The following is a 12,228-nucleotide window of genomic DNA, read 5'->3' as shown; positions in this document are numbered from 1 at the left end:
CTTCAGCAGTGGTGTCTCCCTGAAATCTGGCCTTTCCTGCCTCGGTGACGACTCTCACTAGGGCTGATGTGTTCTAGCCCGTCCGCAGTGCGCTCTCTCACAACACAGTCATAATCTGATCTCTCTCCTCATCCCAGGCTTGCTCCCCTCCCTGCTTCCCCCCTAGACAGCTGTGCTTGAGGACTCAGAAATCAGTACCAATCCTTTGCCTCATGAGAAGGAAGCATGCTCTTGGCTCCCGCTGGTTTTCTCTGCTGTAGACTGAACCTCTCTCTGATACGACCGCAGAAACTATGAGCTAATAGAATCACTCCTTCTATGCTGACTCGTATGATTGCGGCCCATGTGAATTTGTCTTTTAAGCTGACTTTTAATTAAAAGCTGTATGTGCTCACTATTTCAGAGCACAACTCCAAGTACCAAAGCGACTCACCTAGTCAAGGGGATCTACCAACCAGAAATCTATCAGCTAGCTGTTGCCAACCCCCTCCTCTTCCTAGGAAGTAGAGTTGTCTGTGCAACTTCCTATCAGTGTCCTTTAAAGAGGTATTGAGAAGAAACTGTTAGTCGGGTGCTCATGCATTCCCCCAGCGCTAGCAGAGATGACCACGTGACTCAGATGAATGTGGCTAAGTGCCTCGATGATGTAATCAAGCCCTGAAAAGGAACCAGCAGCTTCCAGCCGGTTGTTTCTAATATTTTCAATATCCTTGTGTTCAAAATAAGAATTCTAGCAGCCTGCCTTGCACAAAGGCACAAGGTCTCTTTCTTACAAGGGCGATAGAACAGAGTAGAAGGAAGCGTGATAGGAGGCCAGAACGCTAATATGAATAACATATCATTAAACTTTTCCAAGCAATAACATTATGTCCCAGAATATCTAGCACCATAGAAAATGTTCACAATATGCTCATTGAGTGGGAAAATATGCAGAAGGATCTGTATAAAATGGTTTGCCTCTCCTTGGGAAACTGAAATGGAAACCTTAGTGGCCACATATAAATGGGGATGGTTGGAGGGGAGGTGGACAAGACTGCCGGGACATGCACCGAAAGGGTTTACGGTGGTGGCGTTAGCCAATGTCTCTCTGGACAATGACATCATGAGTGAGTTTTCTTTTCTTTTTTATATTGTATTTTTCTACAATGACTATGAATACTTTGACATTTAAAAAAACGTATAAAAATGCAAATAAATACAATGATCACTAAAAGCCACTTCAAAAGTACACATAAAATTTCCTTACGAAGTCAGTTAATATGAAACCAGATTCTGTTAAAAGATGATGAATCAATTTAATATGCTTGTAAAGCCTGACATTTGGCTGTCCTTAGAGTTAAATATACTCTAACAGATGTTAGCATTTAAGTTAACAGCTTCCAAAGACTCTCCCCAAACAAAGCCATCGCCATGGAGCCAATTCCAACTCATCACAGGAGGGGCCCCTCCTCAGGGGGCAGGAGCTGCTGGGGGAGTGAAACACTGGTCTTGAAGTTAGCAGACCAACGCTGACTGGACAGCACTAACGGGACTCTTTTCCAAAAGAAAAGTAATCCTAGAAATAGATCTAATGGATCACTTTAATTAGAGGATTAAGAAGTGTCATAAAACATCAATAGAAGTTTTCCTCCCCCCCACTCCCACCCGCCCAATGACACTCCTCGTTTATCAACTCTCCCATCTGACATTTCACATTGGCAACAATAGTCAAAAATATACATCCAGCTATTTTGTGCATGGATGAGGTCAATAGGACAATAACAAATACTGAGGAGTGAGGTGAGAGCAAACCCGACTGCGATGCTTAGAGTTTATGTGTCACCTTGGCTGCGCCATGGTTCTCAGTGGTTCTACGGTGACGTGCTTCGCCTGCTATATAATGACGGAGTCATCCTCCATTCGGTGACCCGCTGTTCCCATCCTCCATTTTCACATAAGCCTGACCTCTGCTAACTGATTGTTAGTCAAATGCCAATGACACTAACTACCGGGAGGTATTAAAACTGTTATTAATTTAAGAATAAATGCCTTCCATGATATCTGTCCTGATGGTACTCAAGTGCCAAGTTCAGTCAAGACAGTCTCGCACGTGGGGTGGCACCTCCAAGGAAGCTTCTTTCAAAGCTGGGCATCGAGACTGCAGGGTAGGCAAACCATGCAATAGATGCATATGGTTCCAAATCTTCCTGGAGGAAAGGGTTCTTAAAATTATTATCGAGCTGTCTTTGTCTTTGCCCCATTTGGCAAGCAAGCCGGACCACATTATACCTTAAAATAAAGCTTTAGAATGTGGCCTGAGACTGAGACCTGTTGTCCTAGGTGTTAGCACGTGTCCAGATGTAAAGGAGTTCAAGTGTAATTTCTTCTACTGGCCTCCTTGCGCATGTGAAAGAAAAAGTCTGAGGAACGAGTTCATATCAAGCACTTACATAAAAGGAGAGAAATGTCACCCTGCTATCTTTCGCTTTCTCCTAAGGTAGTTCACTTTACCAAAGAGAGTGAAACCCAGCAGAAAGCCAAATTTCTTTTTTAATGAAGCATTCTTCCTTAGGGCTTGTCACCCAGTAGTGCCATATATCATATTCCTGTCATGTAATCACATACAGAGTTCACAAATCAGGAACGACAAATGCCCATTTCAATGATGACGTGGCACTTATAAACTTTCCCCTTTTCTAATTTCTAGGCCAAGAGGCCTAGTGCAATAATTTGTCATCTAGGGTTTGTTTTAATTTTTCCTTTGCTTTTCTAATGGGCCTCTGTGTCCACAAATATTTCATTGAAAGGCCAATTTGCTATGCTACATGCTATTTATTTTCAATAGTAAGCTCACTTAATCCAACAATATTTTGCTATATATAATTCATTCTCTCTTTTAGCCATGTCCTGCTTCAGATCCGGCTGAGTATGAGAGATGGAAACACCCTTACTTTGGAAGGCTCATTTCGATGACTGAAAAAAAAAAAAAAAGTCTCACCTGTCTCCTCATTAAAAGACCAGATCAGCATAAATTCCAAATGAACATCTCAGAATGGCTGTTATCACCTGCTGCCAGCAGCTCACTTCTTAAATGATTTGACCCATTTAAGCCCCTAAGTGGTCAAGTGAATGCTGAGAGCTGGAAGCAGAACAGCAATGATTAGAGGTTTTTAGAGAATGTTCGGTTGGTTTGGTATACCGACCCTGAAAAGAAAGAAATGGAGAAATGAATCTTCAAGTGCTCTGAAAGAAATCAGCAGTTGAGTTAAGAGAAGTTAAGGAATGGAAAGGAAGGGGAAAAAAGAAAAGATTTATCTATTTCCTATCGGGATTTAGACTTTGGGAAGTCATTGGTACCCTCTCCCCCTTTTAGATCCTTTGTTTCACCTTCTTACAATCCTGAACAAACGCTCAGGGAGCAGGCGCCTCAACTCGAACCTGTGAGACAGATGTCATCTGCTTTTTCTCGCGCACAGGCACGAACCCCATTCTTCTGTTCCTGCTCTAAGAGAACTACAGCTCCACCCTCCCCACCACTGGAACCCTACATTCAGGAGGCTTATTTATGGTTCTGCCCCGTATTTTCTCGCTGCCTGAAGTGGCAAAGGAGTAAGCTTGGTTTTAGTTGGTGAAATATATGGCTCCTCCTAGACCTGGTTTTCTTAGTTCTGATGAAAGAATCTCAACTAAAGACTGAAAAAGATATTTTCTAGAAGCAAAAATTACATTCTCAAGACTACCAAGAGAAAATATAGACTGCCAGCTCCCACTTCCACTAACTGTGGGCCCTGAAAGCAGCCATGTTTGTGCGTTTCTGCTTGTTAATCGCAGCTCCTTGGTTGTGTTCCAACAGGCGCCAACTGTAGCTTCCCAAGGGGAACGCAATGCTTACACCCTGGGAGAATCAGATGCCACAAGAGCTGCTGCGTGCATTCCAGTCCCAGCATTTTCTGTTACAGCGGTGTTTATGAATGCGCCGCAGAGGGAAGGGTATGGCCCTCCGGGTGGAGTTCACAGCACCAGTCTTCCACTCAGCAATTAGGACCACCTTTATTATTTAACATCCATTCTCTAGCTTGAACCAGAATAGACACCCAATGGAAATTATTCAAAATGGATCCTTTCCTCCGCCACCAAATAGAAGGGAGCTCCTGCCTGCCTCGTGGCGCTTGGTGGGGGACAGAAGCGGGCCGGGAATCACGGCCTCTGTGCGGCAGGGCGAGGGGTGTGGATACCTGTCGTGCAACACTACTCCATCATCTTAAATTTGTGACTCTGGCGTCTTCTTTTAGACAATAAAGGAAAAGTGGCTTTATTTTGGACAGGATCGAGGAATGTGCTAGTGAAAGTTAGTTCTTGCTTGGAGAAACCCTGTAACAAATCAGAAGTACACTCTTGGTGAGGCAGGAGATACACATAAGCAATCACAGAACCTGGCTCAGACTACAGCTTCCTAAAGGCAGTGGTTTCCATCTCAATGACCCTAAAGAAGAACAAGCTGGTCCGCGTTTCCAGTTCAACTTTCTGAAAGGAAGTTCTACTCCTCTTGTTGCTCCAATGGCATTCCTAAGGAGGGGACAATGGCAATCCACTGGCAAAAACTTCTCAACAGTTCCTTGGCCTTGGAAACGAGACCCGCTCTCTGATGAGGTCTTCCCATGAGGAAGAGAAGCTGGAAGAGGGTTTGATACCTGAACTGCAAATGTGAAGCCCCACAGAAAGGCTACCTGTGCACTTCTAGAAAATCAAGTCTATTTCCCACCCAACCCTGCCTTCAAATAAAGGAGGGCAGGGACCCCAGAACTCCTGCTCAGCTGTCTTGGGATCCTAGGCTCTTGGCCACCATTGAGAGAGAAGGTCTGGCGAGAGCACACTGTCTTCTGAAATCAAGGGGTTGGTGGGTATCAACCCATCCTGGATCTGTATTAATCCAAATTCTATTGCTCTAGCAAAGGACACTATTTTCACCTTCTAGGGAGATTTTATCTGAGGGCCTAGGGAGCAGTAGCTGATTATAGGATCATTAAACTCTCACAAATAAACTAACAGTTCATTCCCACCCTTTCAAAGAAAAGGAACCATGTGTTTACCTTAATTTAAAAGTGACTTCTCACCCCTGGTTTAAAACATGATCTTTAAATACAGACTGCAAAATTTATTCTATAATATTGACTGCTTTGCGATTTAAATAATTTATCACTGGCAGCAGAAACTATACTATTCCTTGATATTAGAATAGAATTTAAATGTGATCTCAAATACTACTTTTATTAGGAAATAAGATATTTCTTTGAAAGAACCAAAGTTTGAATATATATATAAATAAGAGTCATCAAAAGGCTTCGTGAATATGTAACATCCCTTCTAGGCTCAAAATCTTCTGCAGGGATGAGGAGTGAGGCTGCAACTATTTAAAATAAGGCCCTAAACAATGTAAAATTTAAAAATAAACCAAGAGGTCAGAGAAAATCATCAGTATGATGAGAATTTGTTATTTTTACTTCCTGCTGAGTTAGATATATCACAGATAAAGGGCAGATATCTAAAATGAATTTTAAAATTAATAACTTTAAATATAATACAAAGGTAGTTCACTGAATAAATGAGAACACAGGCTGAATAGTATAAGGACAAACAAACAAAAAACACCACCCAAAAAACAAAATGGAGATTTTACAGGGAAAAAGGAAACAACGTAAGTCAGGAATTTAATTTCACTGCAAACCATACAACATCCCTGCCCACAAGGAACTTAGGGTCGAATGAGGGAAATGACCATAAAAATGTCAAGTTGAAGAATGGTGCAATAATTCTCGAAATGAAAAACGCCCATGTGTTTGGGAGAGAAAGGGCTTTCCTTAGAATTGGAGCACAGAGCCAACTCTTGCTCATCCTACAAAGGGTGCAAGAACGACGTGGAAAACTGGCATGCTCCCTCATGTTGGAGCCGGAGTGAAAACCAAATCAGCTTAAATGATCATGGTGCCCGCGACTTCCATTCACCTTGCGTATTCTCTGCTGGAAGGCTTAGTAAACAATGAGGTGGCCAAGGAGTTGGGCCTGCAGGAGTGGGGTGGGGGTGGGGGTGGTGCAAAGGGGCAGGAGGTGTGGGAGCTCTGACTGTGGCTCGCTGGCACAGGGCAGGAGGTAGTGAGTGCCACCTGTGGAAAACCGCCTGGAAAAGTACTTAGGTTAGTGTAGTTTTTGTTTAGTTTGCTAGTTTAGTGCAGGGAATAAATAAGCTTTAAATATATGTGTGTATAGACACATGCTTGTTTGTACATGTACATAGCGTGTGTGTCACGTGCCAAACTCAACCCACTGCAATTGAATTGATCCTGACTCCTAGTTGATCCCATATAGGGTTTCCAAGACTGAATCTTTATGGGAACAGACAGCCTCATTTTTCTCTCAAGGAGTCATTAGTGGGGTTGAACAATCGATCTTGTGGTCACAAGTCCAATGCCTAGCCCACAGTTCCAGTAGGGGTCCTATGTGTTTACATTAAATATATATGTATGTATTTAAATATATATTTACATCAAATATATATTTATGTTAAATATATATTATGTTAAATATATTTATGTTAAGTATATGTGTATTATATATTTCAACTGCATTATATATATTTAATGCAGTTGAAATATATAATATATACATATACCTATATGTGTATAGGTATATGTATGTTTATATGCTTTGTGTCACTCCTGTTCATTATAAGCCTTTATTTATCTAATAGTATTAAACATTAAACATTTTTTCCACTTCTATGGCTTCAAAGTCTGTTTCGGACCCACAAAGTGACTCTCCTTTTTTAGTCACACAGGGACACAGCTTCTAAGCCACTTAATTTTATCCTTGTTTTCTTCTCAGCAAGCCAAGAGCATACGTCTAGTTTCAAATGAAAACATGGTTTTCTGGTGGGTATAGTAATCCCATTGCATTTATTTCTAATGCCTCGTGTAATTTTTCTAAACAAACATCAACTATGTTCCCATTTCTTCCAGGCTTGTGCCATCACCAAATCTGATGGAGGTAACAAAGAGGGGGCTGGAAAGAACAGAGTACAGGCATCTTATACTTTAAATATGGATTTTTAAAATCTCTTCCTGGTTTGTGATTACCCTAATTTCTTCTGGGGCCGTGAATAGAGTATTCCATTTTAGAACACCTCGGATTAATCTGGGGCTTTTGAATAATGTGGAATTCTTTTCGCTGAAAACCAACACCTCCTTCTTTATCTTATAATTACCAAACCCAGGAATTAACACCCAATTTATTCAGGCAACGCTTACATAGCCTTGTCATTGGTTCCAGAGTAATGACTGCCAACATTGTCTGACATCCATGGAAATGGTGGGCAGGGTCTAAAAGGAACCCTAAATGCCTGGAGCTTTTAATGCAGGAGTGCTCCTTCCTACCCACGTTAGCCTTCCAATTTCTATGAATGTAGTCATATAATTTGTCCATGCATGCATCTATGTATACATACACACACACACACACACACACACACATATATATATATATATATATATATATATATATATATATATATATATATCTTCATTAAAAGCAAAGCCAAAAGCCAACAATAACACTCAACTCACAGGGTACAGAGATAATAATTGAGCTTCCTTTTGTTACTACAAAATCAATTGTGAGGGAAAATCCCCGTGTTTCTTTCTTCACGCGTAATCTGCCATCCTAAATTCAGTCCTATGTAAATAACCAGCACTAGGGAATATTGACAAGGTACATATGCCAAGTTTGACAAACATAATCTGAGCACCTCACTGAGGGGAAGGTGCTGATTCCCCTCTCCTTGGCCCTGGTCTGTGTGGGATTACAGTGAGAGATTTTCACTGTGCAAGCTCTGAAGCATCGAATGAAAAATCATGTGAAAATAGTATAATTGCTACAAAATACGAGGCTGTACCGATTCAAGTTCACAATCGAAATGACCAAATAATTGCTGGTCGTCCTCCTAAAATGGCCGGGTTAAAGGCCGTTCACATAGTTCTAAAATGAGAAAGGAATTCAGTTGTGCGGGGCTTGGTGCTCAGCTCCCTTCACAGCCCTTCCCTCCTTCTACAAAGGAAGCTCCTGGCCGCTATGCTCTAGCTCAAACTAAAGCTTTCTATTAACCTGATTGTATAGTTAAAAGACAACACATTTACACGTTCAGGGAGGATTCATAAAGACCAATTTCTTTCATGAACGTGTAAACAGATGGAAACCATAGCAACAAAAAACAGCAGGTCAAATACTTGACAGGCATACATCCTGGTGATTTTTCAAATGCTATCTTTTTACACAGCTGAGATCAAGGGGCTGAGGACTACTCTGTATAGTAATGTGCATGCTAACGTCTGCAAGCGGCTTCATTGTGACCCCTGAGAGGTTTCACAACACGAAAAGCACCAGCAGACACCCCAAAGCACAGTGAGCCCCACACCAGCAGGTCTGGCTGCTGCCGAAAGCACGCTGGAACCACAACTAAGGGAGAAGAGAAGAAAATCCTAGAAACAGCAGCTGTTGGAGGATCGAAACCATTCCTAGAAGAAGCAAGCGTATTGGTGATCTGCTTAGAGAAAACAAGCCAGAGCAAGGTGCAAGGAGGGCTAATAGAGGCAAGCTGCCAACTTGAGGCAAAGAACCCTAGCCTGCTGGGAAAGATACTTTATTTTCTCACACTCAGGACCAGTCTGATAGCATTTGTCACATTCTAACATAACATGAAATGTCTATGAGCATTACATTAATATGCGATGAATATGGCAGGGGGCATTTTGGGAAATAATTCTCATGAAAGGTACAGTCTAATGGCAGACAAAATCAAATCAAATCACACCGACATCTCTGGGACTTCGTGCAGCCCCACTTCCAAGGAATTTTAATGGACTCAGTGTTCGGCGCTAACCCCAGGCAGGAAGAGCACACGTTTACAACATATCCCATAGCCAAAACAACCTTCTGAACTGCTTGTATGGATGGGCCAGTTGACCGAAATCTCAATACTTTAAATGACTTATTTTAGGAAAATTGTTCTATGCAAGTTGTATTGAGTCCTTGACTGCTAATTACTCCGGCCATCAGAGGAGTAAGCTGGCAACATCTGTTTAGAAATACACAGCCTCGAGGTGGTCCCCAGGGCTCCCTGGCCCGTGGTTTGTGCCCGTGCTCTACGGAAGTCTCCAGGTGGCCTCTCCTGGCACCAACGTGCATGCTGAGCTAGCAGAAGCCTCTCCTGAGCCAACTATTCTTTACCAAAGGACCAGGCTGTTAGGACACCTGGCCAAAGACTCACATGTGAAAAGAAAACCCTCTTCCTCATGGGAAGGAGCTTTCTCTGGTCCAGGTGAACCTACCTCAGGAAGTGCTTCATGGTGCCTGCTTTGACTGTCCAGGTGCTCTGCAGAAGCCTTCGCAAGGAACTACTCCGGATTAGGCGTTGTCCAAGTGTTAGCTGTGAGGAGAAGTCAGATATGTTTACTAATGAGAGAGTGGGAAATCACAAACCCAATTTCTGCTCACTGAGGGGATAACGTGCTAGACGCCGAGTGGGCGTTAGCGGAACGGCCAACAAAGCAACACAGTCCAATGGATGAAGACTCTAGCTGTCCCCTTTCATTTCATAATTTATGCAATTAGGTTTTCACTTTCAGTCACTTGCCGGAGAAATCATTCATTTTACGAGCAAGCTCTTCATTGATAAGTTTTCCTCTATTTGGACTCTTTTTCCTGTCTCCGAGGGAAGAGTCGTTGACAAGGGAAAACAGCAGCAGCAACCCCCACATGAACTTAACCATCCGGATTCCCAGTTAGTTGGTAGACGGGATTCTGGCCACCTCAGCCTTCCAGAAGCACACTTCAAAATTCACTAAAAATAACCAATAATGTCTTCAAGCTACAGAGCAAAGCACTCCAAAGAAATTAATAGCATGCCTGCCCACCCGCACCCCCCTTAATGTCCTGTGAAGAGAGACGAAAGCTTCATATCTGCATTTTTTCCATTTTAGCTTGCTTCCACGAGGACTACAGTATCTGGTTAATGGCTTTCTTTTTTCTGGTACGGACCCCGGAGCTATCTACACAACAGCAAGTTGGGATGAGGCAGAGAAGGCAGCGCTTCGAGAAGTTCCCTCACAATAGAAGAGGCAAATGGATCAGGAGCTGCAACAGCGATGCACAGACAAATGGCTGTGTACAGACAAATGGCTGAGGGAGGAGAGGCGTCTGCACACCAGAACAGCCAAGGAGTGCTAGGGACGCAGCCCAAAGACAAGCCAGCCCTTCAGTTAATACCTATTTGTTCTTGTCAATATTCCATGCATGCTTGGAGAACAAAACACAAAAAGGAAGTTTACATGCCAAATTTAGGTTTGTGGTTCCTTCTGGCAAGGGAGCGAGATGTTTAGAATTGGAGAAGGGAAAATGGCTTTCGACTTTGTAGGTGATTAATTTCTTCATATAGCTCTGAAGCAAAATAAAGGAATAATAAATGATCCTTTTTGCTAGTGGAAATATGTACTATTCTTTGTATTTTTTACGATTTTAGAAATGAATTCCCATTTTTACTTAGAAATGTTCATGTTAGCCCCCAATAAAATGATTAAAAACAAAAATAAAGAAAGAAATATTAATGCTGACCAAGCACCCAGATCTTAGTTTATTTATTTATTTATTTCAGATCTTGGTTTCTAATGCCATTATCCATTGGAAGAAGCCATGACTCTTTGGAGGAATTGCTAATTCTAGGTCTGGGACAAGGACCATACAAGATGAACCTGGAGTGTCTTGTAGCCTCAGCAAACAAGGAATTGCTCAAAAAAAGAAATCAAGTGGAGATGGTATCTGGATAGCTGAAAGCTCTCCGTGGTTGAAACGGAAACACTTTGGGTAACGCAATAAAGTAGTATTAGATAATAACCCTCACTGCCAGCAGTCAACTCTGACTCACAGAGACATTAAAAGCAGAGCAGAATTGTCCCTGTGGGTTTCCAAGACTATAACTCTTTATGGGCTGAGAAAACCAAGTCTTTCTCTCTCGGAGTGGCTGCGAGTGGGTTCAAACTGCTGACCTTGTGGTTAGTTGCTCAATGAGTAACCACTACACCACAAGAGCTCAGATTATAATCCATAGTATGAAATAAATATCCATAAACCCATGCTGATATAAATAAATGACTAATTACATTAAAATTGGGGGGATATAAATCTCATATGCAAAAGAATCCCAAATAATTTAAGTAGATACTCCTAATACCTAAGTAGATAACCCTGGTTAATCACTTGCTCCTAACCAAAAGGTTAGTGGTTTGAATCCACCTAGCACCTCTATGGGAGAAAGACCTGGTGTTCGGATCTCATAAAGATCACAAGGTAGAAAACCATCAGAGCAGTGTTACGCTGTCACCTGGGGTCACTCTGAGTCGAAATGGACTCGAGGGCACAACAACTCTACCTTCAAGGAGGTAGAACATAACTGTCCACCCCTTAAGTGTACACAGGACATGACTTCTTTTACAAGAGTGCATATGGAAAGGGGTAAAGGAGTAACAGCTATAGAGAAACATAGCAAGCAGGTGATGAAGGTTAAGTGACAAATCATGTTAAATATTATGTACCCTTGATATGCTACAATGAGAATGGTCCTTCTCCCCAGAATTTATGACCCCAGTCTAATAAGACTCTAAATGAAACTTGAACTGATAAATATTCTACTGATCACCACACAACAACACTTACTTAGGTTGTGATAAACAAGCAGAGACCGAGGAGACTAAAAAGCTATGATAACAAGATGATGTCGTATCCTGAATGGGATCTGAAAACAGAAAAAAGCACATTAGGCAAAACTAAGGAAATGTGAGTAAAGTATGGGCCTCGATAAGAATGTATCAGTAGTGGTTTATTCATTATGACAAATGTGTCCTATTAATGTGAGATGTTAACAACAGAGGAAACATCTATGGGGAACTCTCTGTGTAGCTTTTCTATAAATCTAAAATTATTCTACAAGTGAGAAGTTTATCAATATGTTAGTGCCTACTAGGCTCCAGATTACTAGGGGAACAAAGGGGCCATGGTCCCAAACTCCAGAAACAGGTTTCCAGAAACAGGTTGAGGGAGGAGAGGAAGGAAGATGATACAGAGAAACTAGCAGGTACTTAAACATACTACTACAAGCAAAAGATGGGTGCTGAGATGATGAGTACTCGAGAAATCGATCCCAGACAC

The 12,228-nt window shown here is 42.0% G+C and overlaps 1 protein-coding gene across 2 annotated transcripts in view; it reads right to left on the bottom strand.

Moving 5' to 3' along the window:
- Positions 1–9,373, bottom strand: part of ELMOD1 (ELMO domain containing 1) — a 38,207-nt gene extending 28,834 nt beyond the window's left edge. For both annotated transcript variants that reach the window (XM_075548746.1, XM_075548747.1), the window contains exon 1: positions 9,357–9,373. In XM_075548746.1, the coding sequence (XP_075404861.1) occupies positions 9,357–9,373 (17 nt within the window). The remainder of the gene's footprint in view (positions 1–9,356) is intronic.
- Between the last annotated feature and the right edge of the window lie 2,855 nt (positions 9,374–12,228).

The sequence above is a fragment of the Tenrec ecaudatus genome, chromosome 4, assembly GCF_050624435.1.
Source record: "Tenrec ecaudatus isolate mTenEca1 chromosome 4, mTenEca1.hap1, whole genome shotgun sequence".
NCBI lineage: Eukaryota > Metazoa > Chordata > Mammalia > Afrosoricida > Tenrecidae > Tenrec > Tenrec ecaudatus.
Note: the sequence above shows the minus strand (reverse complement) of the source record. Positions and strands in the feature narration are given on the sequence as shown.